The sequence below is a fragment of the Myxocyprinus asiaticus genome, chromosome 11, assembly GCF_019703515.2.
Source record: "Myxocyprinus asiaticus isolate MX2 ecotype Aquarium Trade chromosome 11, UBuf_Myxa_2, whole genome shotgun sequence".
Lineage (NCBI taxonomy): Eukaryota > Metazoa > Chordata > Actinopteri > Cypriniformes > Catostomidae > Myxocyprinus > Myxocyprinus asiaticus.
In genome coordinates this window covers 34,949,198-34,976,293 of record NC_059354.1, presented here as the reverse complement: position 1 = coordinate 34,976,293, position 27,096 = coordinate 34,949,198, and the positions used below count along the sequence as shown (strand labels likewise).

At 37.5% G+C, this 27,096-nt stretch overlaps 1 protein-coding gene across 3 annotated transcripts in view; it reads left to right on the top strand.

Annotated features, from left to right (window-relative positions):
- Positions 1-26,193, top strand: part of LOC127447684 (amine oxidase [flavin-containing]-like) — a 54,410-nt gene extending 28,217 nt beyond the window's left edge. For all 3 annotated transcript variants that reach the window (XM_051709682.1, XM_051709684.1, XM_051709683.1), the window contains 14 exons: positions 1,367-1,461; positions 2,502-2,639; positions 14,292-14,396; positions 15,530-15,621; positions 16,137-16,278; positions 19,003-19,152; positions 21,668-21,827; positions 21,977-22,073; positions 22,180-22,233; positions 22,355-22,412; positions 22,681-22,778; positions 22,894-23,005; positions 23,897-23,959; positions 24,080-26,193. In XM_051709682.1, coding sequence (XP_051565642.1) covers positions 1,367-1,461; positions 2,502-2,639; positions 14,292-14,396; positions 15,530-15,621; positions 16,137-16,278; positions 19,003-19,152; positions 21,668-21,827; positions 21,977-22,073; positions 22,180-22,233; positions 22,355-22,412; positions 22,681-22,778; positions 22,894-23,005; positions 23,897-23,959; positions 24,080-24,235 — 1,520 coding nt within the window. In that variant the 3' untranslated portion in view covers positions 24,236-26,193. The remainder of the gene's footprint in view (positions 1-1,366; positions 1,462-2,501; positions 2,640-14,291; positions 14,397-15,529; positions 15,622-16,136; positions 16,279-19,002; positions 19,153-21,667; positions 21,828-21,976; positions 22,074-22,179; positions 22,234-22,354; positions 22,413-22,680; positions 22,779-22,893; positions 23,006-23,896; positions 23,960-24,079) is intronic.
- Positions 26,194-27,096: the final 903 nt, after the last annotated feature.

Below are 27,096 nucleotides of genomic sequence, written 5' to 3'. Positions count from 1 at the left end.
CCATTTATGATATTACACACAATAGAAAGTCAATGTCAACAGGCTGTCAAGGTTAGCAACACAGTCAAACAGGATGGACTTCTAGGTTAAGACAAGAAAAACCTCTAATGTTATCAGGGCAGGAACACAGTTTGAAAATGAGCATTGGCTCTCCACTATTCCTTCAAATAAAAAGTGCCTAAAAGTAAAAAAATAAAATAGAAATTTTCTACCAATAATAATTTGGCCCCACAAAACCAATATATCTAGCAGATATTGCCCCATTTTACAGACACCTGTCTCGTATATACTGTGCTGGGTAGTAACAAATTACATGTCATATGGATTATGTAATCAGATTACAAAAAAATTACTTGTCATTTGAATAAATTACATTGTTAAATACTTGTAATCAAACTACAGTTACTTTTTATGGATTACATGATTACATGTTAATTGGGCAATGGCAGTAAATTGTTCATTGTATGGAATTTTTTCTCTTTTTTAAAATCTTTTTCATTTTTCACTCAGCCTAGCTATGATATACAGTGTGTTTAGTATCTCTTCAAGTGTTTTTGGAAGAGAGGGAGAGGGGGAGGGTTGTTAAATTGCACACAGATCTGATACTTGTCATTAGCCAGGTGAAGATGGAATGGTCAAAATCAGTGTTTGACCACTGGATGGACAGAGATAATTAACCTTTTATGGCAACACAGAAAAGCAGACTGCAAATGATTCAACGTCAAATTTAAAGATGTAACTTAACTCCTGATGAACACATTAAGTATTATTTGAATTCTCACTCTGTGTGTAATTTAACCTTGTGTCACTGTGTGTTTGGGTTTTGTCCATCAAACGCATCAAATATACGTCATTTCATATTCTCAATGTAATTCAGTTGCATTAGCAGCGTAAAAATAGTGTTCGTTTCGTGAATTGCATTTTATCTCTGCTTCAAAATGCACTTTTGCTTTAGCAATAACTTTTGAGGTCATTTTTGTGAGTTGTTGTGAGTTATATTCACAAATATAACAGGTCTGATCTCTTACCAAACAAGGATGCCGTTTGTAAAACAGCGAAATTGCATGACCAAGTTTGTGTAACGTGCCTTGGGAACCTGCCCATATTTCTAGAAACTTCCATAAGAAATGCAAGTGATATCAAATAAAACAGTTAGGTTGGAAGTAATCCAAAAGTAATCAGATTAGATTACCCCAAAAATGTAATCTGCAGGATTGTTACTACTTAAAATTTTTGTCATGTAATTGGTAATCAGTACCTGATTACAATTCAGAAGTAATCTGCTCAGCACTGCGTGTTTATATCCTTCTGCATAACAATGCTGTTTAGCTGCCAGTTTCATCTTTTCTGTGTTCCCAATTGACAGGTTTGTGTGCCACCAAGCTGTTGGTGGAGAGCGGCTTGAACCCTGTGCTCCTTGAAGCCAGAGACCGTGTTGGAGGAAGAACCTTCACTGTTCGGGTAAGATGTACAGCTGATACAACAAATAAATAAAATAACTCCGCATTGCACACAGGGTCATTGCTGTTAGGCAGAAGGCTACCTTTTGAACTCTGTTACTTAAATAGAAATGAATATGTTTGTGTTTATATTAAGGTTTACCAGAGTTTAAGAAATATTATTTGGTCAAGCTCAGGCACTTACACTTTATTAATTATAATTTGATTATTTACAGTACACAATGACAGGTAAATTAACTGGATGCCTAAAAGTATAGAAATAAAGACCTAAATTAGCTATTACTCAGCGAGTGATTGAGGGTTAGCTTACATGAGGATGTTAACTTGAATTTTATTTTGTGATTTTAGCCATCTTTTTAAATTTCCTTTTTAAATCATACTGTATTTTGTTATGTTATTATCCCTATGTTTACTTAATTGTGATATTGTGATAATAGAAAACAAATATGATTTCCATCTTTAAAAATTGGGAGTTTAATATTTTATCCAATATATTAAGACATATATGACAGAGACATTAAAATATACTGCATAGTGTGGGAATGACCCACAGATGCAGAAGGTAAATGGGTTGGCTGACTACAGACCTTATTCACAGTAGCAGCATCTTTGATTTTTAACGGGAAAGAAAACATCTTTTCAATGGCACGTGCGGCTGTATTAATGTCCTAGATCCCATCTGATTTTTCAGAACATATGAGTTTCTTTGTCTACTTAGTGTTCTTGGAAAGAAATTCTTTCAATGTTTTGTCCACGGAATGATCCAAAAACACTTCAAACTGCAATACAGCCCATTGAAGAGAATAAAGAGACCCACTGAAGGGGCTGGGTGGTGTTAAGTTACAGCCTATTGAAGAGACTGTACATCTATCCGTCACAGCCTTGTTGTCATTCTTGTCAAAATTCAAAGATGGCACTGCGGTGAATAAGGTCTATAGTCTAACACTTCCTTTTTTGGTTCCATTGTTGCTTGTAGAAAGTTATAGAAGACATGGCTTGAAATTACACTGCAAGTCTGACACAAATGTTGTGTGCTCTCAGAATAAGGAGACCAAATGGGTGGATCTGGGAGGAGCGTATGTTGGGCCCACTCAAAACCGAATCCTGAGGTTGGCCAAGCAGTATGGGGTAAAGACATACAAAGTCAACGAAGAGGAGTCTCTGGTTCATTATGTGAAGGTAAGCCTCAGCACACAATAAACCTTATCAACCTGGTTAATGATTATTAATAAGATGTTATAACATTTGCACAGTAGTTGTAAGTGATCTGCTGAAAAGTAGGTAAGGTGGCGCTAGCCATATCAGGATTATTGCTTACTGTTTGAATGACTGGCGATGTAACCAGTCGGTAGTAACACTGCAGAGTTCTTTAGTAATCCTATGCTCTAAAATATTTCATCGGCTAGATATTGTTTTTGTGTACAATGAGCCACAGTGATGTCCAAATCGATCTGAGAAATTAATTAGCAAATTGATCAGAATTTTAATTCTTTTAAAAAATCCTTTTACAGCATTCTCAAAAGAATGGAAAGGTCATGTAAAGTCATTAAGTGTGAGAGCCGATTTAATGGTTGCTGTTCCCCCAAACCACAGTGAAGGCCTATGCAAAAAGCAGCCCTCAAAACCTAGCTCTCATCAAGGCCTTGGGGCAGAGCGTCAGCTGATAATAATACAGCGTTTTGTTTAAGCACACTTATTTCTTAATGCACAGGAAGTCAGAAATAGGCCACCGCACTTTCAGCTGAACAGGCCTGAATACCAAGTCCCTCCACATTAGTGTGCTGCGCTAGAGCCTGGAGATGCTAATCGCTGCCCGAAGGAAGCCTGTAATATGGTTTCTTCTGTTCGGAGTGGGTAAGAAGGGCAGAACTCAAGACAGCAGCCCCCCCTTCTGCCCCATATCCAATTTGAGAAGACGCATCACTGCCCTTATCACATGCACACTGCATGACCTTATTGGATTTGGCTGTACATTCAGTGTCTCATCTGCTCTAGCCTGCTATTACTAGCATAAATCACAGTTTCTTAGAAATGTTCTTTATCATGTAAGCTTTACTGCTTTCTGTGACCATATGTATTACAAAGAAAATACATGGGATCATTCTAAAGTCATGGAGCAATTGAAATCAAAGGTTTTTTGAGATGGAGATAAGCTCAAACATACTGTGAAAGACGGTGTGCACTGAGAGAAAGGTCATGGTGAGTATGCTGTGGAGTGTTCATTGTACATTGTAGATTATGTCAGGATGGACCCTGACTTTGGTTGCCATGGTAAAAGGCCCTGGGGCATGCTTCCCATTTCCCATAATCCCTAACTCTGTCCACCACAATAACACCGTATACCACATTCTCTGCCTTATCTCTGTAAATATTTGGTTAATGCCAAATTATTACTGTTAAATTTACAGCTGTTGATAAGGTCAGCAACATTGGTCATCAAGTGGTAACTAAAAACAACACAAAATGTGTTTATAATACAAAAGTAACAAGCATTTTAAAGCACTTTAAAATGAAATATGAAATATGTTAAAATTACCATGAACTGCATAGGCCCAACCATACACAAAATTATTATAAGCATGACACTGACTGAATAAGAAAATTGGCAATATAGTAAATTGCATTAACATTTGCAAAAGTGTGATTTACCCATGAAACAAACACAGGGTCAAATATTGGATTAGACATATAACCAAGTGACAGATTAATTTGCACCAAAACAGTTTGATTGGATGGACAGCAAATATATCAACAATAAAAGAAATGGGAAGTGTTTTCTCCCCTATTTTTAAAGTTGATTTAGCTTATTTTTGCAACACTACTTACTAGTCATTATATGGTTATTTTCAATTTATTGTTTGCATCTAGCATCCACAGCGATCCACCATTTGGGAGCCACTGTCCTAAACCTCATTAATATAAAAAACACGAATGTTAAAGTAGTGTTTCAGTATATCACCTTAGATTCCTACTGGAGTCATACTAAAAAAAAAAAAATTATTGGCTAGTTCCTTGGCTTATGTAGTTTGACAGAGCAATCACTGTCAACGTCAATCCCAATGTCAAGCCAACTTTTCCCTAACAGTACTCTAAACATCTCCCTAAACTTCTCTCTCCACAGCCCCTCCCCGAGAGTCCCCCAAAAATGCTAAATAACTGCCCCATTTCCTATCAAACAAATCCCAAAACCCCAGCCTTTTACTTGACACCTCATCGAAAGCTGCCACCCTCCCCATCTCCGCACATCACTCTGGAAATGAGGGCGCTCCATCCAACTTCCATCCCCTTAAAATAATCTGCCTTCCAGCATAACACTGGTCAGAACCCAATTTTTTATGTGTTTATCCCCATATTGATGACTGCTCCATTGCCCAAAATGCAGAGTCTGGGGCAAAATGAAATTTGAGTGCCCAATATGTCACATATAAAACTCTGAACCTTCAACCAAATTTCTTGGATCTTAACACAACACCAAAAAACATGGGTTGTGTCTCCATCTTCTGACTGGCATCGCCAACAGGTGGGTGTGTCTTTAAGACCAAGCCTATACAATCTAGAGGGGGTCCAATAGAATCTATGTAAAATCTTGAATTGCATAAGGCACACCCTTGCATCTCTAGATACAGACTTTTGGGCTAGATTTTTTAGAATCCTAGCCCACACTCCTTCCTCCAATGCCAAGTTTAAATCTTTTGCCCATAATCTCTTGATAGAAGTTAAAGCTCCATCCCCCAGACTCTGAATTAGCAGGGAGTAATACACTGATGCCTCATGACCTTTTCCAAAGGCAGTAATCACCTCTGCCAGAGTATCTGCCAATTTAGGGGGGTGTGTGCTACTCCCAAAAATAGTACAGAGCAAGTGGCGCACCTGTAAATACCTATAGAACTGAGATCTGGAAATCCCGAAATGTTGAACCAAATTTTCAAAGGATCTCAACACTCCACTCTCATATAGGTCACCGAGTGTAGTAACCCCCCTCACAATCCACTCTGACCAGCAGAAAGGGAACTTATTAATACATAATTTGGGGTTCAGCCATATGCTCGAGGCAACATTTTAATTAATTTCAGAATTAAACACTCTGGACACTTTTGTCTATACCAAGTGCAAATGCGAGATAACGGGGTATAACTTAACTTCTCCGATTAGTTTGATAGAAAGGCTTTGCAATGGTGAAATGGGGGCAAGAACTTCCTGTTCAATACAAAACCAGGGAGGGGCTCTCTCAGCTGGAAGCGACCAAAGAGCCAAATGTCTGAGACCGAATGCATAAAAATAAAACAAAATCTTGGGTAGGCCCAGCCCACCTTTGTCAATCGGCCTATGTAACTAATTGAAATGTAATCTAGGAATGCTTACCATTCCAAATGAAGGACTTAGCTATGCTACCAAATTGCTTGAAATAAGATAGGGGGACATCTACAGGGAGAAATTGTGCAGGTAGTTAAATTTTGGAATACAATTCATTTTAATAACATGAACCTTCCCAATCATAAATAAATGTAATGAAGCCCACCTGCCCACATCGCTCGAAAACCTTTTTATTAAGGGGTCAAAATTAACTCTGTTAACTCAAATTTGCTGGGAATAAAATGCCCAAATACTTAATTCCCTGTTTGGGCCACTGGAAGGCACCCGGCTGAAAAGCCGTTACTGGAAAGTATGCTGTCAGAGCCAAAGCTTTGGATTTAAACCAATTGACTCTGTATCCTGAGAACTTAGAAAAGGAATGAATAATTCTGTGGAGGCAAGGCATAAATCTAATGAGGTCGGAGATGAATAATAAAATATCATCCGTGTAAAGCAAAAGCTTATGCGCCATACCTCCTGCCACCATCCCTGGAAAATCATCTTCCCTTCTTATTGCGGCTGCTAATGGATCCAGGGCAAGACAGAACAATAATGAGGAAAGATCCAGAGTAATATACTCTATCCAGAGTAAAATAGTCTGAAATTAATCCATTTGTTTGTACCGCCATTAGTGGGTGTCTATAAAGTAACTTGAATAGATCCTATGGACTGATGAAAAAAATGTATAGTCCCTACCAGATGGGTACAAACGTCTCCAAATATCTGCAAGACCAATATATTTACACATCCTGTGAAGCGTCAATGTTGCTCTAGGGGGCTTATACGCTTTTGCTTAACTATGATCAAGGACTGAGTCCATCAAAAGATTAAAGTCTCCTCCCAATATTATATCATAAGGGGTGCCAGCGGCTTGCAGCATCCCTTCAAGATCTATAAAAAAGCCCTGATCATCAGCGTTAGGTGCTTAACTATTAAACAATAATGACTCTTCTTAATTTATCTTTAATCTGTTTGAGACATTTGAATTGTAGATGCTTACTTATCAGTGTAATGATTCCCCTCATTACACCCCATATCTTCCCAAATTTTTCAGCTTCCTGCGGGGAAAGATGCATTTCTTGAAGAAACACTATATCATATTTCTTACGTTTAAGAAGAGAAATAACTTTCCTTCTTTTAGGTGCCCCAACTCATTCACATTCCATGTGGAGAGAACAATCCACTCATATTAACATCTGACATTTTGATATATTAGAAAAAATAGATTGTGTCAAAAATAAAATTATAAAGTCCACATTCCACATTAGTGCAACAATCAAACCCCAAACTTCCCCCTGAACCAAACAAACAGAAAAAATGCATTAACCCAGCGCACGACAGTGCTAACCGGCATCCATCCTTCTATACTCAAACCGTCCATGTATGCCTACGAGAGCTCCCGCAAGAACTTTGCCGTCGGATTGCTCAAGTCCGGTGATTCTATACAAATTTTGTAAATCAGAATTACACAACAGAAGATAATCTATAAAACAAACTCCAGCCAATAGGTGGAATAAACACAAATAATGTGTAGATTCATCCACATAACTGACCCGAAAACAAACTCCAGCCTCTAGCGGAACCAGCACACACAAAAATAAAATAAATAAAAAAGGCTGTTCAGTTTCCTCGGACAGTCAAACGAATGTTCATTGAGCCGACCCATTCAACTGCTATGGGTGCAACAAATAACCCAATCACTCCAATGGCTTGCAAGAAATACTCCACCAATAGGAGGCATAAGCACAAAGAACGTGCAGATTCATCCACAACACTGTCCCGAAGGAGTGCTGCTACACAAATCAAACTCCAGCCGCTAGGCTGAACCAGCACAAAAAGAAACAAAAAAAGGCGCTCAGCTTCCTAGGATGATCAAGTGGATGTTCAGTGAAACTGCAAAGTGAGAACCACAAAATAACTTACTCAGTCCATTGACTTTATGAAGGACATGGCTTGCTGGGGACATGTAAATACTTTACGGCCATCCTTAGTATCTATTCTCAATTTGGCATGGAACATCAGTGCAAAAATGACCTTCCGTTGATGGAAGAGTTTCTTGCATTCCTTGAATCGATCATGTTTCTCTTTTGTTGAATTCGCAAAGTCTGGGAACAAGAAAATGCTGTGGTTCTTCCAAGAAAGCCTTCCTTTACTCCTCGCCTCGTGTAACACCAGATCTTTATCGGATGATCTCAGAAATTTGGCCAGAATTGATCGGGCCTGTCTCCCTCAGCGGATCGCCAAGCCAGGACCCCGTGAGCTCGCTCGATTTCCATCTTATGGCCTGTTATGTCGAGCAGACTCAAAGAGCCTGCCCAGGAATTTCACCATATACCGACCTTCTTCATCCTCAGGAATTCCAACAATTCGGACGTTATTCCACCGGTTACGATTCTCCAAATCCACCCTGGTCGCTAGCGGATTAGCAGCTAATTCCCTCTTTGATGACTCCAGATAAAATATCTGTTTCTCGACATCCCCCACTCTTGTAACCACCTCAGTGAATTTAGTCTCCATGGCTGTGATCGATCGACGTATTGCAGTAAGACCCTCCAAGTCAGCAATGATCTTCGTCAGCATTGCTGACACGTTCAACAATTGTCGCCGAATTTCCTTTACTTCACCTGCCAAATTGACTCCCTGGCTCGAGGCCTCCGGAGAGGCATCAGCTTGAGCACGTAAGTGTCTTTTAATGTCTCCAGAGCCTGAGGATTTTGAATTCTTTGACATATTGTCTTCTTAGAACAGTTATGGATCAGGGTGTATCGAATCTCACCGGTTTATGATGCAAAAAGTATCAAAACTAACAAAGTACGAAGAGCTTGCCGTTCACACGTCTGAACCTTGCATGGCGTCACGTGACTCCCTCCCCCTAACATTACTCTTTAGAATACCCAAAGGCATTATTGCAAAGAGAATTAGTAGAACATGAAGCGAGGAAGGTGATATTCAGAGGCAGGATGATACCACTTTACAAACTGAAATGTCTAATTGTTACAATGTTAAAATGCTTTTTCCTGTCCAATGCTTAATGCAGAGACACTATAAGTAAGCCATTTGTAGGTTGATTTCCCCGAAAACAAAAGCCACTATGGCTCTGTGGTGCTAACAAAACATTGCTCTATTTGTGTGAGCCTGAAACAAAATTGGCTCAGTTTGGTTTGGTGACCCTAGTGGCGCAGAAATTATACACTCCACCTTTAAGGTCACAAAGACACGCATTTTTTGGTCTGGTGTTTTTTGTTGTGGAGTTCGCAAGCAGAAATACAGTGCATTTCCTTGGCCTATTCCAGTGCTAAGCCCATAACCAACTGCAGACAATCAGATTTTTACATTTTTAGAGGTCTTTATAGTGTTTATCATTTCAACCAAGATTTGTATTGTTATTTGTATACTATAGGCTGCTTTTTGTGTGTGTTACATTCTAAAGAGAATAAACGTGAGTATGCGTATGTGTCATTAATGAATGATATGTGTGATATGTATGAAGCATGTGTATGTTCAGTGTGCACTGAAGGAGCTGTACCCTCTCTCCTAGTGCCATTATCTCCTGATTGTAGCATCCCTCTGGGTTACCATGGCAGCACTCCTCATCAAAAGTCTGTCGCTCTCAGGATTGGGAGACACTCTGTCTCTCTCTCTCATGTTTCCTCACACCTTGGTGTCTGTCTCAGTCTTTGGCAACAGGGGCGTTTCCCTCTCATTTCATAACCAGGCTGCTTCAGTTGCAAAAACACAGATGTGTTTTTCCTGTTGAGCTAAGCAAATGATGGGTCAGAGTGGTTCGTTTTTGTATGTTTTTCAACCTACTTAATGAAAAGCCAGTGTAATTTTCCAGCTAATTGTGACAGGTTGTCAGCACAATTAATAAGTGTCACATTTTGATGGAACAATGAAATTAAATATCTCTTGATCTTTGAGGAGGTTTGGCAGTCACGACTACATTCTGATAAAGTCAGAGCGCTTTGACAAATAACATGCATTTTTTTCACTGTGCTTACAAGCTGTAGAGAATTTGATTCACCATTGATCATTCAACAAATTTCAGTATCAGTAAAGCTATTAGATCTCATGCGTATTTAATGGCGAACACTCCAAACACTCCTCCTGTCTACCATCGTTCGACAGTGAAGCATCACACGTCTGAAACTTGTTAGTGAGATATTATGGAACATAGTTTTGTCTTTTGACAAAGTGTCTTTGAGAGGGTAATGCATATTCATTCATCCATTCTTTCATTAATTAATTAATTATTTCATTGCATATAAATTTGATACAATTCATTCTAAATAACTCAAACTAATAACGATATGCAGTAGCAAGATGCCAGTAGCAAAATCTTGCTTGAATACCACACTACAGACATGCTCAGACATGTTGGATGCTTGTTGAAAGGAAATTATCAGTGCTTGTAACCTCTACCGAATGTTTGCACAAAATCTTTTATATTTATTCACCTTTGATAACACTACTGGAGTACATGAGAGACAATTTTATTTATTGAGAGTGACAAGTAATTGACGTTTGAGTTCATCCAGAATGTTATCAGGCACTGATTCTTGAGATAAGGGACAAAACATGTCTTACATACAAAAGTAATTTTTATTTTAAAAATCAAGAAATTCATAACAATAAAAATACTGGAAAAGTTAAATCTAAAGGAAATGTGTATACTCAGGGCATTTTTTTACTTATATTTTAAAGTAATCTCATTAGCATTTTTTAAAATGCATGCTATATACTTGGAAACACATGTAACTTAACCTGTCCTCAGCAAGAGGTCACAATGTTAAACTGCTAAAAGTGTTTAAAAATGCAACAAATTCATAAATATAAAATGAAAGGTAGGGATCTGTAAGATATCAAACAATACATTAAGAAAACTTTAAATTATATTTTCCATAAAAAACTGCCTATCAAATTGTGTCCTCACTTTGCGTCAACTCTGAGTACCCCTTTCCCACTTCCTGCTCATGTTGGATGCAACAGTAGGACACGTGGTCTGGTACGTTTGATATTTTTCATATTTTAAACAGACAGTGTATAAGTCTCTGAAGTCACAGCTTCAACTTGTCAACTCCGTCATTCTCATTGTTATAATTTCTGTTAAAATTGTGGGATCAATTTTGGCATTTTAGTTTAGTTTATAGAGGTATCTTCTATAAAAAAATAAATAATAATAATTTTGCTCCAGTGTACAACACATGGTTGAGATGGAAAAATATAAAATTTTGTCAACTCAATTTTCAGAATAGTATGAAAACAGAAAAAAAAAAAAAAAAAACAGAAAAAAATAAATATATATATATATATATATATATATATATATATATATATATATATATATATATATATATATGTATTTTATCTCAACTCCTTTACTGAATAATATTATTAGATAATTAAAGACTTTACACTTGTTGGAATAATCAAATTAAAATAGCACGCTTTTTGGTGTGTCTGACGGAGATGACACAAATGACAGTAAGATGCAAGTTAAGAAGTGAATAAATGTCAATTTTCAGAAAAAAAAAGCATTTTTTTAAAAACCTGTTCCCTTACATCGTTCATTAGCTGAGACCTTTGTCTACAAATATATCCATTTCAAATTAATTTAGTATAAAAAAATAGTATTAAACATGTTTTGTCCCTTATCTCAAGAATCAGTGCAGAATATTTTCTGCTTTCAGCTGTTTCCATTTTTCTGTGTACTGTAGTATTATGAAAGAGACTCATAGTTTAGTTTGATGTAGCGGTCTCTCACATAGCCATTCACATCTGCTTCTGCACATGATTGGGTGAAAGTTTTACAACTGCTTTTATAGGATCACCTGTTACTCAGCAATTATGTATTGGCATGGAGACAGTACTAGCCAATAAAGGGCCTTACAATGAGCAGGCCATTTTGTAATTAAGGTGAGCATGCAGCCAAGGCTCTGATGTAATCAGCTTTTCTATAGCTGTAATCCTAAAGGCCAGACCCAGTTTCCTCTGCATCCATCTATGAGCATTGTGTGCAACTGGCCTTTGAGGCCGCCTTAGCGTATCATTATGATAATGATTGAATAGTTGAGCAAAGTGACTAAAAACTGGTGTTTTGCTAAAACAATGTATGTAAAAACTGTATGCAATACAGTGATAAGCATTGTGAGCAGTCATATGCCATTATAAGCAATTCATACTTTACAAACATAGGAAAACAGAAGGTTGCTTTAGAAGATAATTCATTTGTGCTGGAAAGGATATGGTCTCGTTGTTTGTAACCGAGACTGGCATGATGGGCAGCAGTGCGGATACAGAGCAATGTGGCATGAGGTTATTGTTAGCCGCAGAGCCTTACGCACTCCATCTCTTCGCCTCACTTCCGTCACTATGGGAACAGACCTGTTGCTGGATGCTGAATGATCCAATGTCCATTATTGCATTGGTCTGGCAGTCTCACAAATCATATGGAATTGTCACGGTCCCTTATTTAGTTAAACATGTAGTGTCTAATTTTCCTGTAGTGTTACTCAGATCTTTAAAGGATTAGTTAATGCCAAAATGAAATTCTCATATTATTCACTATCTGTCTTTCCAAACATATATGACTTTCTTCTGTAGAACACAAAAGGAGAATTTTGGAAGATTTTTCTTGTCACTCTTGTCCATATAATGAAAGTGAATGAGGGCTGGGGCTGTCATGCTCCAAAACGGCATAAAAAGCATCATAAAAGTATTATAAAAGTGGTCCATGCAACTAATGCATTATTTTCCAAGTCTTCAAAAGTCATAGCTTCAGGTCACGTTGATTGTAATGTCAAAGAACATAAATGTTAGAAAAGCATTATACAAATGGGATTTCTTTTACCCAGCCTCTGGCCACAGAATCCATAACAGTAAGACCTATGGCTCCATTTGACATTGCTGACAGTCATTTTACAGTGGTTTTCCATTTGAATAAGTGTTCGCTCATTTATCTGTCCAACTAAGTGCATTCTAGTCCTACACGAAAACCACTTTTCGTCTTTGTATCCCTCTTGTCTCGTTTTTTTTCTGTGAGCAATAAAATGACAGGGTGTTCCAAAACAGTGTGCTGAAAATTCACAAATCATTGTGACGCATGACAAATCGCTTTCAAGTGAAACACTGGACATCAGACTCAGAGGTACGTGAGAATACTTTTAGGTCACTTTGAGTTTGTCAGCAATTCTGACAAGATTGCTTCATTCAGTGCCACATTAACCTTTAATATGCTCGACACTGTTCTATAGACCTTTCTCTATCAGAACCTCCTTTTTTCATGAAAGGTTTAGCAATCATTAGTGGCTTCATGTTGAATAGCGGATTGAATTGTAGCACATAGTTCTTGATCTGTAGTTAAACATTAATCAATCAGCCCAACTGTTCTCATTTAAGAGCCCCATAACAACAGAGCAATCCAGGTATGAAGTAATGTCTGCATATACTGTAGTTACCCTTTTGGGCAGCCACAGAGAGTATTGTCATACTGACTAAGCGTTTCCACAACTGTGGGGAAACAGGCGATGTGTGAACAGCTTGTGTCATTTAGCTGCTGGTTGCCAAAGACTCATTGTCATTATCTGTGATTATGAATTTGCTAGTTTATTGTATTAGCATTATATGTTATTTATAATGCTTCCATCATCATTCTATTCCACTTCAACCCTCAAAATTAGCATAGAGTATATATATCTGTCCTGCTCTTAATGGAGATCACATTTTTTATTAGAAAATCATACAGTGTGGAGTCGCAAGTTCGAATCCAGGGCGTGCTGAGTGACTCCAGTCAGGCTTCCTAAGCAGCTAGTTGGCCCAGTTGCTAGGGTGTGTAGAGTCACGTTGGGCTAACCTCCTCGTGGTCGCTATAATGTGGTTTTCGCTCTCAGTGGGGTGCGTGGTGAGTTATGCATGGATGCCGCGGAGAATAGCGTGAAGCCTCCACACGTGCAAGGTCTCCGCGGTGACGCGCTCAACAAGCCATGTGATAAGATGCGCAGATTCACTGTCTTAGATGTGGAGGCAACTGAGATTTGTCCTCCGCCACCCGGATTGAGGTGAGTCACTACGTCACCACGAGGACCTAGAGCGCATTGGGAATTGGGCATGCCAAATTGGGGAGAAAAGGGGAGAAAATTAAAAAAAAATAAATAAAAAAAAATCATACAATCTTATTAAGATTTGAAAAGTTCTAATGGTTTCTGATCTCTCAGTTTTATTCTTAATGCAAACAGAGGCACTTTAAGGCACTCCTTTAACTGATTTGATTCCAAGCCAAGAGAAAATGTAGTTACGTATATTTTAGGCAGTGAAAAACGTTTTCTATTCCAGAGCGGTTACACTTCTGATGATAGTGAGGTCATGATGGATCTGATAAAGACATTACGTCAACACTGACAAAAATTATAATTAAAATCTTCACTAATTGGTGGTGAAGCAGTTGAAGATTTTTCATAGAGACCATTTTATGTTTTCTAGGGGAAATCATATCCATTCAAAGGGCCTTTCCCTCCAGTGTGGAACCCTTTCGCTTACCTGGACTACAACAACCTCTGGAGGACAATGGACAAAATGGGAATGGAGGTACAGGCACAGATCACATACTTAAGTGAAACAGGAAAATATACTAACCCAACAAACACGAAAACTCACATTGATTCATTTTAGAATAATTTAACAGTATTTAAAACATAGATATAGTATACACATATAGACGGATAATAACAATTCAGTGCAAACTTTGTGTCTTTAGTGACCTGGGTCCTCATTCTACCCCCTGTACCTTATCCATTTTTTGGAGTTAGGCCCACACTTTAGTGTTCCTCGGCCTTTCTCTTCTGAATAGTGTAACAAAAACAAAACAAACAAAAAAAGAATAAAAAATTTTGTATATATTTTTATAACTGCTTAATTAGCAAAGGTGTATAAGGTTATGAAAGACCAGAGATATGTAATAGTGTTATTTTTTTCGCTTCCATAAATCTATAAACATTTTTATGATTATTTCATGTCTATGTAAGTTTACTATCACAGGATATATATTTCTTTCTTTATTACAAGACAAGTGAATACTATATTCATTCAAATGATTACTATATCATGTTGATTTTCTGTGTTACGATGGCAAATTATCAATATTCCAGATTCATGTACACATACATACAGTACTATGCATGCTATTTTTAACTCAGGGTAGCGCTGATGTTTCAGTGATTGTATTGATTTACGTTTGACATTGCTGTTTGAAAAAGAAGCAACATGGAAGTAAACTATAGCCAGTATAACACATGAACAGTATGATTTGGCTATTTTGTCATTCGGTTGCACTACTGAATTAGTGATTTCGAATAGCGTCTATTAAGAAAAAAACATGTGTGGGTCATGTGTAGCTTAAGATGTGTTTGACAGCCAGTTACTTCTTTAAGTGAGGAAGTAATGAATCCTGTTCTTTATCACTTTGATATAGGAAAAATACAAATACCAAAATATATCAGAATAAATTCTATTATTTTCTAAATGTTTTCAATATGTTTTGAAAATTTGACTCTATTTGGGCATTTTGTAGATCCATTTTGATAGATTCACATATCAGGTTGCTAAAGACCCGAGTGTGTTATAATGTTTGGTGAAACACCCATGCATTTAAGGGTTAATGCTATGATTTTAATATCAATAAACAGATAAAGTGCCTGATAACAGCTAATATTGCACTTCAGATCCCAGTGGATGCTCCATGGAGGGCCCCTCATGCAGAAGAGTGGGACAAGATGACCATGCAGCAGCTTTTTGACAAGATTTGCTGGACCAGGTACAGAGACATAACTTTGAGAAGGAGACACTTGCTGTAGTAAAGAGTATGTTTTCAGTATTGGAACCAGATTTTGTTACTTATAGAATATGACCTTCTAAACAAACACAACGAAAGCTTAAAATTTCAGTTTAATATGTATGCTAGAAATAACAATGAAAAAAATAATAAAAATAAAAAAAGATTAATCTGTGAACCTAAGGGGTCGAATTTGACCCATAATTGAAGAACCAGTTATGGCCTGTCACCTTTTGATCTTTTAGGATTGTAACTTTGAATAGTTTATGTAAATCTATGATTATATTTGACTCAAAAATTTTTTTTACGAGATTTAACCCTTCGCACATTCTGTACCCTTAAAATGAATGTATGAATTTTTAATGGTTTTCAAGGTGAGTTAGAAATGACTGTTAGGATCATGAATGTGTGCAGTTTCCTGGAGGGTTAAAATGAAGCATTGTTGATGGCGTATTGGCTGTTGATGGTGTATCCCTTTACCCACGGGTTTCTAACAGGGCTGCTCGCCGTTTTGCCACACTCTTTGTCAATGTGAATGTGACCTCTGAGCCCCATGAGGTGTCTGCTTTGTGGTTCCTCTGGTACGTCAAGCAGTGTGGTGGCACTATGCGAATCTTTTCCACCACCAATGGAGGCCAGGTGAGAATGTCCAGAACTCATGATACCGTACAATTGTTGTCACTTTTTAGATGATTCATAGCCGGGGCAGATGGTGTGTTACAAAAAAGGGAAAGATCTTTGATCTTATGTATTATTTTGGTGTCTGCAATGTTAACTGCTGTAGCTGGTCACCGATCAAACTACTGTACTACAAAACATTGAACTTACATAAAGATGACCAACCTCAAAACTGTACAGTATATTTAGGATATTTAAAAGTGCTAATGCCAAGAACATGAATATAAACGCTAAACTTAATGTGTTACATCAGAATTTAACTGCACATGAACTACTGCCTACCGCTTAGCACTAAATGACAGAGACATTTTTAAATTTCAAATGCTGTCAGTACAACAAAGTCCTGCCCATTTGAGAACTCTGCCAATCCACAACCTACTGTCCAATCCACATCGATCTTTCCTCCATTAAAATATATGGCACCGATTTCTGCCTTAGGGCTCTATGGGCCTTATGTACACTGACTATTCCCCTGTTCAAACATTCACATAAATTAAAGCAAATTGCATTAACTGAACAAATAGCTTGATAATACTGTGTGGTAGTATTTAATTTTATTCTCTTTTAAACACATATTTAAATGAAATTACAGATGAAGCTGATTTATAGTAACTGCAGAACTGTCATGTAATGTTTAGAGACACAGTGTCTGGCATGCTCTTGGTTGGTTATTTCTCTGATGAAGAGGAGACTTAATCACACAGAGAGCTTGCGCCAAAAGCTGCACACTGACAAATGAACAGCTCCACAGCATGTCCACATTCGTGTTTGCAAAGCATTGTGTGTGCGTGTCTTATTGGCTTTTTCACCGTGTTCACCATTTGTGTGTTTACAGTATAATCAACATCAGTGAGTGAGTGAGTGAGCTAGTTAGTTTCAGCATCTATATACTATAATGTCTTTTGGAAACCTTTGGCAGCCCAGGGAAGCAGGTGTTTGTGAGAAAGCTTTAGCTGTTTGATCAAATGTCCCTGCCAAGTCCAATAGTCATTGTCACTGTCCAATCTGTACCCCTAATTTAGTTAACCACAGCTCTCAAAATAGGTATTTTAGTAAAGGCAAAGAGCAGACTTACTGTGGTAGAAAGCAAAACGTTTTACTGTCATAAATTCAGAGGAAAGGAATACATTGGGTTAAAGGGATAGTTCACGTATAAATGAAAATTCTCTCATTATTTACTCACCCTCATGTTGTTCCAAACCCATTTGACTTTATTTTGTGGGACAAAATAAATACATTTTGTAATAATGTTTATGCTGCTCTTTTCCATTCCAAGTCTTTTGAAGGTAAATGATAGCTTTGTGAAAGGAACAGATCAAAATTTTATGGAATAGTTCACCTAAAAATGAAAATTCCCTCGTCAATTACTCACCCTCATGCCATCCCAGATGTGTATGACTTTCTTTCTTCTGAAGAACACAAATGAAAATTTTTAGGAGTGTCTCAGCTCTGTAGGTGCAAACAATGCAAATAAATGGTGACCAAATCTTTGAAGCTTTAAAAAGCACATAAAGGCAGCATGAAGGTAATCCATAAGACTCCAGTGGTTAAATCCATGTCTTATGAAGCTATTAAATTGGTTTTGGATGAGAACAGACCAAAATGTAACTCCTTTTTCACAATAAACCTTGACATCAGCAGTCTCCTTGGCGATCATTATTTCAAGCTCAATTGTGCATGGGGCAAACACTAGGAGGTTTAATCAAACTTCAAATCATGATCGTCCCTAGAGATTGCAGTGGCAATATGTGCAGATCTCTCTAGAAGACATGGATTAAACCACTGGAGTTGTATGGATTAATTTTATGCTGCCTTTATGTGCTTTTTGGAGTTTAAACATTTTGGTCACCATTCATTTGTAATGTATGCACCTACAAAATTGAGATATTCTTCTAAAAATCTTTGTGTTCTGCAGAAGAAAGTCAGTCAGTAGGGTGAGTAAATTAGAGACTTTTCATTTTTGGGTGAACTATTCCTTTAAGTTGTTATTCACTGAAATTATTCCCCTCCTCTGCAGCAACAGTATCAACTCTCATTCATTTTAATCCAACACAAGAAATATTTATTTACAGAAATGTTTAGTCAGTCGGCAGTCACACCCTTAAATTACCCCTTATAAAAGTGATTGTTTGTTCACAAACAAATCAGTTTATGAATATTTACAAAATAGTTTCTTTATGAATTTATTCCTCGAGTAAGTTGACTTTAGAGTGCAAGAAATTACTTCTCAAGAGTGTTCTTTCCTGTGACACTGAACTGATTCCGTAACATCCCAAAATAGTTGCAAGCCGCAATATCTGGGTCATGAGTTCTTATGAGTTATGGCACTGTCACTAAACTGCTATGGTGTATCCAACTCTGTCAATTTATTTATTTATTTTTACATGTTTGATATTCCCAACATGTCTTAAAAGGTATTATACAACTCAATCATCATTCTATCTCTGTGAGACACAGAGACATCTGTTGGTGAATACATGAATTGCATATAAATAGTACTCCAAATCAGAACCCTCAAAACTCTCAAACTCTGTGGTTCTTAAACACAATCACTGGAACAGAAGAATTTCTATACTGTAACAAAAGGTCAAACATGAGCATTAAACTGATCATACCTACTAATGACTGACACAGAGAGTAAAAGTATTCTTCAGTGTTATGCATTCATGTTGCCCCGTATGACAGGAGCGTAAGTTTGCCGGAGGCTCCAGTCAAATCAGTGAGGGAATGGCGAGGGAGCTTGGTGACTGTGTGAAGTTGGAGAGAGCCGTCTACAGCATTGACCAGACTGGAGACCTGGTGGTGGTCAAGACACTCAGTGAGGAGATATACAAGGTTAGTAGGTGCACAAAGCTGTCTCTGCACTTCACAAGATGAGTGTCAATTGCAAAGTGTCCAAAAATAATCAATCTCATAGAGAACATAAAGTCTTCTCTATAATATATTAAACAAATTCTGTTTGAAAATTTAAATATGAAGTGTGTCTTTATTTTTTTGTGTGCCACTGAACATGAACTATTTTTTTCTAGCTCAAAACTGGCCTCTAGATTGGAAATCCTAATTATTGTGGAGTCATTAAATATTTCCCCTAGGAGTATCAGTCCACACATATCTTTCTGCTCTGGATTATTTGCACAGTCAGTATGTTTACATGCACTTTAAAAGTTTGGTTTCCATCAGACTTATACAATTATAGTCTTTTTATAAAACTGTATGTAAACACTTTAGTCAGACTGAAACCAGAGCAATGTGATTTTTACAAAGTTGGACTAACAACCCTATAATGTGATTGTTGCTCAGCTTCATTCAGTATGTACAGTTTACACATTAATCGGACCACAGTTAGCCTAGGTGTTGTGCACATAATTCAAAAAGACAGATGTGATGCGCAACAGTGTATTTAACCTGTAAGTTGAACACAACACAAACAAGGTAGAGGTATATTATTCCATTACGTGTTGTCAACTGCACAAAAACTTGCTGTTGCTCGATTATAACTGCGCATGTAAACACACAGTACATGCGTTAATTAGCCTATATGTGTTAACCATACGGCTATGTTCAGAATGGAATAATAGTGTATTGCTTACTACATAGGCTACTATGCAGCATATACTGTATTCTGTCTTTTTATATATATATATATATATATATATATATATATATATATATATATATATATATATATATATGTATATTTAGAAAATCGTATGTGAAACAAAATAAGTAGAGTGCCATCTAGGAATTAAAAAAGTTATAAACTTTGTCTGATTAAATAATGAGTGAAGAAAGAAATGTTAAAAATCATGGATGATTGAATTTCCGGTTCATTCTGCACATGGAAATGTAAGGACATGTTGATCGTATTGCCTTCTTGGATACAGTATCCTACGCAGTCATTTGGTCATGTGCATGTTACATGCATACAGTAAATTTGCATACTACATACAATATATGTTCTGCAGAAATAGTTGGTAGTATAAATAGTAATATGCTATGCTATTCCGAACATAGCCTGTGAGTTCATAAAGGAAGTTGAAGCTCCCTCTGTGTTGGCAAAATGTAATATCTCATGCACAAGCAACTAATTTGAAGGACAGAAGTCCCACTTTGACATACAGTATGTATCACAATATATATGTGTGTGTAAGCTTGGTGGATTGTTAGCAGTAAGCTGGACATCATCTCCCCTGTCCTGGCCACATCCTCTTTCCTGTGTTGAAGCTTATTAAAGGCTACTGTAGAGCTGCTTAACCCTCAGGGGAGGAACAGTGGGGGGACACTGGAACAACTCTATCTGTCCTTCTAAATCTTGAGTTTATCATACATAGAAACACCATTTCATTACATCTGCAATGTGTTAAATTTATAATTTTAAAGGAATAGTTCACCCAAAAATGAAAATTCTCTCATCATTTACTCATTCTTATGCCATCCCAGATGTGTGCGACTTTCTTTCTTCAGTATTTTTAGATTTTAGATTTTTAGAAGAATTTCTCTAAGTGAATGGGTGCTAAAATTTTAATAAAAGTCAGCATAAAAGTAATCCATATGACTCCAGAAGCGATTTGATAGGTGTGGGTGAGAAACAGATCAAACTAAAAATTCTCCTCCCTGCTCAGTTAGTCTGCACTTTATGATTCACATTCTTCATGCATATGCCCCCTACTGGGCAGGAAGAAGAATTTCAAGCAAAAATGTATTTAAATATTGATCAGTTTCTCACCCACACCACTAATAACACTTCAGAAGATATGGATTTAACCACTGGAGTCATATGGATTACTTTTATGCTGCCTTTATGTGATTTTTGGAGTGTCAAAATGTTGGCACCCATTCACTTGCATGGTATGGACCTGCAGACCTGAAATATTCATCTAAAAATATTAATTTGTGTTATACACATCTGGGATGGCATGAGGGTGGTAAATGATGAGAGAATTTTCATTTTTGGGTGAACTGTTCAAATAGTAAAATAAGCATTATATGAAAATAATAAATTTTTAAAAAGTATTAAAAGTAGTGCTTGATAAGGCGCATAACTACAGACACGAATACCTCAAACCATGCAGCTTGTTAAGAAGTATGCTATTACTTTTATGAGTAATCAGACTTATGATTTTCACCAGGCGGACGATAATACAGGTGAAAAAATCCCATAGACCTGAGGCATATCTAGGAACCAGAATATCATAGAGACATTTTTGGGACAGTTAGTAACCACCTAGCAATTGCCTAGTAGCAACAGGGTTATGAACCTGCCACCTTTAAGTTTCTACACTGGTTCTTTTACCACTAGACTACAAAACTGTGGATGGTTTTTACTTACTGTCTTCCTCTGTTCCATTAGGCCAAATATGTCATACTTGCCATACCACCAGGACTGAATTTAAAGATCCACTTCAGCCCTGAAATGCCTCCTCTTAGGAATCAGCTCATTCACAGAGTGCCCATGGGTTCAGTCATCAAATGCATGGTGTACTACAGAGAGAACTTCTGGAGGAAGATGGGTTTGTACATGTCCACTTTCCATTAATTACTTGGTACATGGCAGTGTAATGATACGGAACTGTGTCTTATGTATACTTACAGTATACATAGTACAGCTTTGCACTGGCTTCACATTATAGGCCTATATGTTGAGTTGGGGTTTTTGCAGGATATTGTGGCAGCATGGTAATCGAGGAAGAGGAAGCGCCTATTGGTCTCACACTTGATGACACTAAGCCTGATGGGACTGTGCCTGCTATAATGGGGTAAATTAAAAGTAAAGTGTTTTATTGTTGGATGAAAATAATCCAAAAACTACCTGGAACTATTAGGGGGTGAGAAAACATTGAGCTAGCTCCTTCTCTTTTACAGTTTCATTCTGGCGCGAAAATCCAGGAGACTAGCGGGTCTGACGAAAGAGGAGAGGTGGTTATTTCTTCAATTTCATATTGGTAAAATATGTGATTATATTTTGGGTGAGACGGTGATGTTGTGCATAGTTGGCAATGAATGATTACTCTTACCAGAATGTTGTAAACAATTTCAGAAAGAAAAGGATCTGTGAGATTTATTCTTGTGTGCTTGGCTCAGAGGAAGCACTACATGTGAGTTCTATATTTTATATATTTTCATTGCACTTTTCTAAAGCATTTTATCCAAAACATACTACAATAAAAGTGTTTGTATCTAAATATTCTCAAGCAGAAGTATTTTTTTAAATAACTATTGTAACTAATCACTAATTGATTGCAATGTCTTACCAGTTGCTTCCTGTGTATGTATTACAGTATTTATTTATAACTCTGATTGCACATGATTATTACACAAAGACAAATTAGCAAATTCTTAATTTTACGGGGGTATCTTCCTCAGCCTGTGCACTATGAGGAGAAAAACTGGTGTGAGGAGGAGTACTCTGGTGGCTGCTACACAGCTTACTTCCCCCCTGGCATCATGACACAATTTGGCAGGTTAGTGTACTTCTGGATAAGGCATGCCTGGTTGTACAGTAGCATGGCGTTTTGAGAAAACGAAAGCATATTGAACTGACATGAGAACTTACACTCATAATTGTCTCCGTCGCAGGGTCTTGCGAGAGCCAGTTGGCAGGCTGTACTTTGCAGGCACTGAGACAGCCACTGAATGGAGCGGTTACATGGAGGGTGCCGTACAGGCAGGAGAGAGAGCAGCTAGAGAGGTGGGTACACATCTCAGTATTTCACATGTGTTATCTGTGATTTATGTTTTATTACAGAGCTTATAAGCAGCTCAAACTGCTTTAAGGGATCGTTCACCCCAAAAAGGAAAATTCTGTGATCATTTACTCTTCCTCATGTTGTTCAGTTTTATTGCATCTTTTTCATACAATGACAATGAATCGTGACTTAAACTAACATTTTTAGGTGAACTAACCCTTAGGTTTCGTTTTTTGTAAACCACATACTTAAACGTAAGACTTTTATTTCAAGATCATAGGCCCCTTATTGATTCTCATGAACACCAATAGAAACAAGACATGTAGTCATGTTGGAGTGTCATAACAATGGCAAACAGCTTTTCATTTATGCAGAACCAAAGTCTAAAACCCAGGCTTACCAAAACGTTTAAGCTGGTGCCACACTAGCAAACAACTCGATTTTGGCTGAGGGTGTCACACATACAGACCTCGCTCTCTTCATATGGAGGTATCACACACTTAATGATTAAGAATGGTGGAGGGGTGACAGACATAGCAACTCTCTCACTCTCTGATTTCCTGTCATAACAGGTGTACAGGAGTGATTTTGGAAGCGATTCATGGAGTAACTTTTCCTTGTGAAAGTGTTTGAATGTGTATTTATCCCCTTGAGGCTTGCCGTAGAACAGGGGTCCCCAAACTTTTTGCTGCCAGGGCCAGGTCACAGTGATTTTCAGGTGTGAGCTTCTTTTACATAATCGCCGGTCAGGTGAAAGGAGACAAAGCGCACATTAGCGTCTGTTACCAGTTATTTTTGGGTGTTTTTGTTCTGTGCAACTTCATGTCTGAGATGGGATATTATCATCTGTAACTCAAGGGATGTAGCTCAAAATACTGTATGCTTTCTTCCAGATTTTGTGTGCAATGGGAAAACTCCATGCAAGTCAGATCTGGCAGTCAGAGCCTGAATCATTGGTAAGAATTTGAGTCACTGTTGAATTCTTACAAACATATTTTTATTGAAGTGAATTTAAATACCAAATTAAGCCTTTGTTTTAAATCTTGATTAAACACTGTTCTGAAACCTGTCCTCAGGATGTCCCATCCCGGCCGTTTGTCACCACATTCTGGGAAAGAAACTTACCATCCGTTGGGGGATTCCTCAAGTTTATGGGTGTGTCCTCCTTCCTGACTCTTGCCACTGCAGTGGGAGTGTTAGCCTACAAGAAGGGGTTTCTACCTCAGAGCTAAAGCCCCTCCCACTTGCAGCCTATTCTCTATGGTCGGGCCTTGTAATTACTGCATTCGACCTAATCGAATTTGAATCTAATCAGGGCCATAACACTGCCTGGGTATGTGGCGCAGTTATTTTGATGAGATTTGACACCACAAGTGTATTGTTGTCACACATTTGCTCAGTCATTGTGAAAAATGAACCAAGTGATTAATATGGCATAATGAGTACTAATTGTTCACATGGGAATCGCCCTGTCAAAATACTCAGACTGCCCACATTAAAAGAACTGAAAGAGTGACACTAACATTCCACAACTGTTCATTTTGTGTGTATGTGTGTGTGTGTGTTTTTCATCAGTCTTATTGATTACCTCTGCTAATTTCAGGTGCTGTTCTCAGGAACTCGTTCTCTTAATTAACCTTCCAAAATATCGAAAATAGCATTACAGAAATTAGAAGCATTAGATTAGCATTGAGAAATGCATTTTATTGTATTATGTGACAAAGACTTTGAGAACATCTTCTTTACAACATAACACAGAAGCTGTGTTGGCTTCAGCACAATTCACTATCTTTCATGAGAAAAGCAGAGGCTGTTCATATCTTGTTTTCTAACATGCCATGACTGTGTGCAGTGAGAGTTAGTACAGACAGGTGTCTGGCAGAATGATGAAGTGAAGTCCACAGTCATATAGAAGTCAAGTCATAGAGAGTCTTGTCTAATTTGAATGATATTCCAGTGTTTAATGTGATTTCTAAAAGCTGATGTGCATAATTGTTTCTGATCGACGCATATGAAAGCATTTGAATGTACTTTTACAGATTAGAGTTGTATTTGATTTTTGTAACAAAGACCAGTGTATACTTGAAATATGAATTTGTTCTTTTTGACACACAAGCTTCTAAGCATGATGTAAAGTGAATTATTGTCTAATATCCATTGTTTAACAACCTTGGTCATTTTATTTCTTGGTTCTACTCCAAGTATAAAAATAAATAAATAAAAACAATTTGATGATATATTTGTTTGCCCAAAATATACATTTATGATTATAGATGGTTTAACATATCTGTGACCAAGAATAGCCACAATGGTAGGCCAATTTCATTGTGTCTAAAATGTGATTAAATGAAAATTGGGAGATGCAACCTTAAAAGACACCAGACAGACAGATTTGAAAACAGTGTATTATGTGTGTAAACCAAAAGTGTGTAGATTTTGATGTTCCAAAGAGTCGTTGTAACTGTTGTTTGTGGTGCCTTAATCTGATAATAGTTTTCCTCATTTCTCAAGTGCCTCTGTGCTAGTGAGCTCCTCCAGTCTTGCACAGTGTCCCAGGGTAAGTCACTGGCTGTTTTAGAGTTTTACCAGGATTTCTGGTCTGAGATCTGGAAAGATGATTGGAAGATTGTGTACTTTAAGTCTGCATTGGTCCAATATTCAACAACTTGCTGTGGTCTGCACTGGCCATCAGCATACATTGAGAACCTCTTCTGACATTATCCTTTCCTGAAGTAGCCACTGATGGACCAGAGGTGACAGAATCAGAGGCAATGCCACTTCTGACTGTTAGCCATACAATGTATTATTAGTGACCTACATCTTAGTAAAACTTTGTTGTTTCAATCACCTCGTTGGAGTCTGGTCAACTGTTAACTTGGTTATGCTGTAGTAACTCTCTATCATTGTTGTCCTGATGTGCTGTAGTTGCTGTAACTCCTCTACCTGGTGTGCTAGTGAATTGTCTCTCTGTGTTGCTAATGCTTTTTCTAACCCCATAACATAACCCTGCATACCTGTCCCAGAGTACAGATCTGTCATCTTCTGCCCTTGTTTGCCTAGCCCCCAGGCCCCTTTGTCTAATTTTGTGTTTGTACAATGTCCTATGGTCTAGTCCTGTAATTGCATTGTTTGATCTCTTTGTACAAATTCACAGACTAAGCTGATAATAAAAATGTGTGACTTAACACCAGTCCCTGCCTATGCTATGTTTTTTTTTTTTTTTTTTTTTTTTTTCTCTCGTTGTGTGTACAGCATTCTCATCCAAACTGCTGCCCTTTAAAGACTTGACAAGCTTCTTGATCAGCATGATGTCCTCCTTCAGGGAAGATGGCAGAAAAGAGAGCTCATTTCATCCACAGTAGGGCGTAGCTTGCCTCGACCACTGATTTAGATTTCCTTACAATACATGGAAATGCAAGATGGTTAAATTTTATCATATTGGTCTTTGTTCTTGCAAGAGAATAAGAGAAATATAGAAATTTGAAGGTCTATCATTATTAAACTGTATAGGCAACTAACTGCTTATTTGCAATGTACAGATTTCCCCCCAAACAAGTCAGACTGGAATAATCAGGAACTTTGTTAAAATAAAAAAATAAAACCTAAACTACGTTTCTAATGTTGGGATCCTTTGCAAGGAGTGGGTGTTACAAGCAGGAACAGCATAAGATTTTACCAATTTTTTTTTTTTTACTCTTATCATTAGTTCCTCTAATGGTATTTAGAAGTATTTAAAGTGTCCCAGATATTTAAAATGTGAAAGAAAAAAAAGCTCCTTTAGTGAATTAATTCCTCTGTTGTATTCTCAGCTTTATGTTTTATAACATTAAATATTCCCTTACATTCAACAAAACAGTTGGATATTTTTCAAACATGATAACTTCCCACCCTCATTCTGACCCTCTGTCAGATATGTTCATTTTGATGCTGTTTCTCCTTTAAGACTTGTCAGTAAATGCCCACTGTTATGACTGGCTCTCTGCTCTTGACTGACTTGCTCTCTCCTTGCCATCTCACTGCTCACCACTTCTATGCTACTGAAGCAATAAGGTAAAGTAGCCCTTGTTGTGGAGGTGACAACACATACATTTTG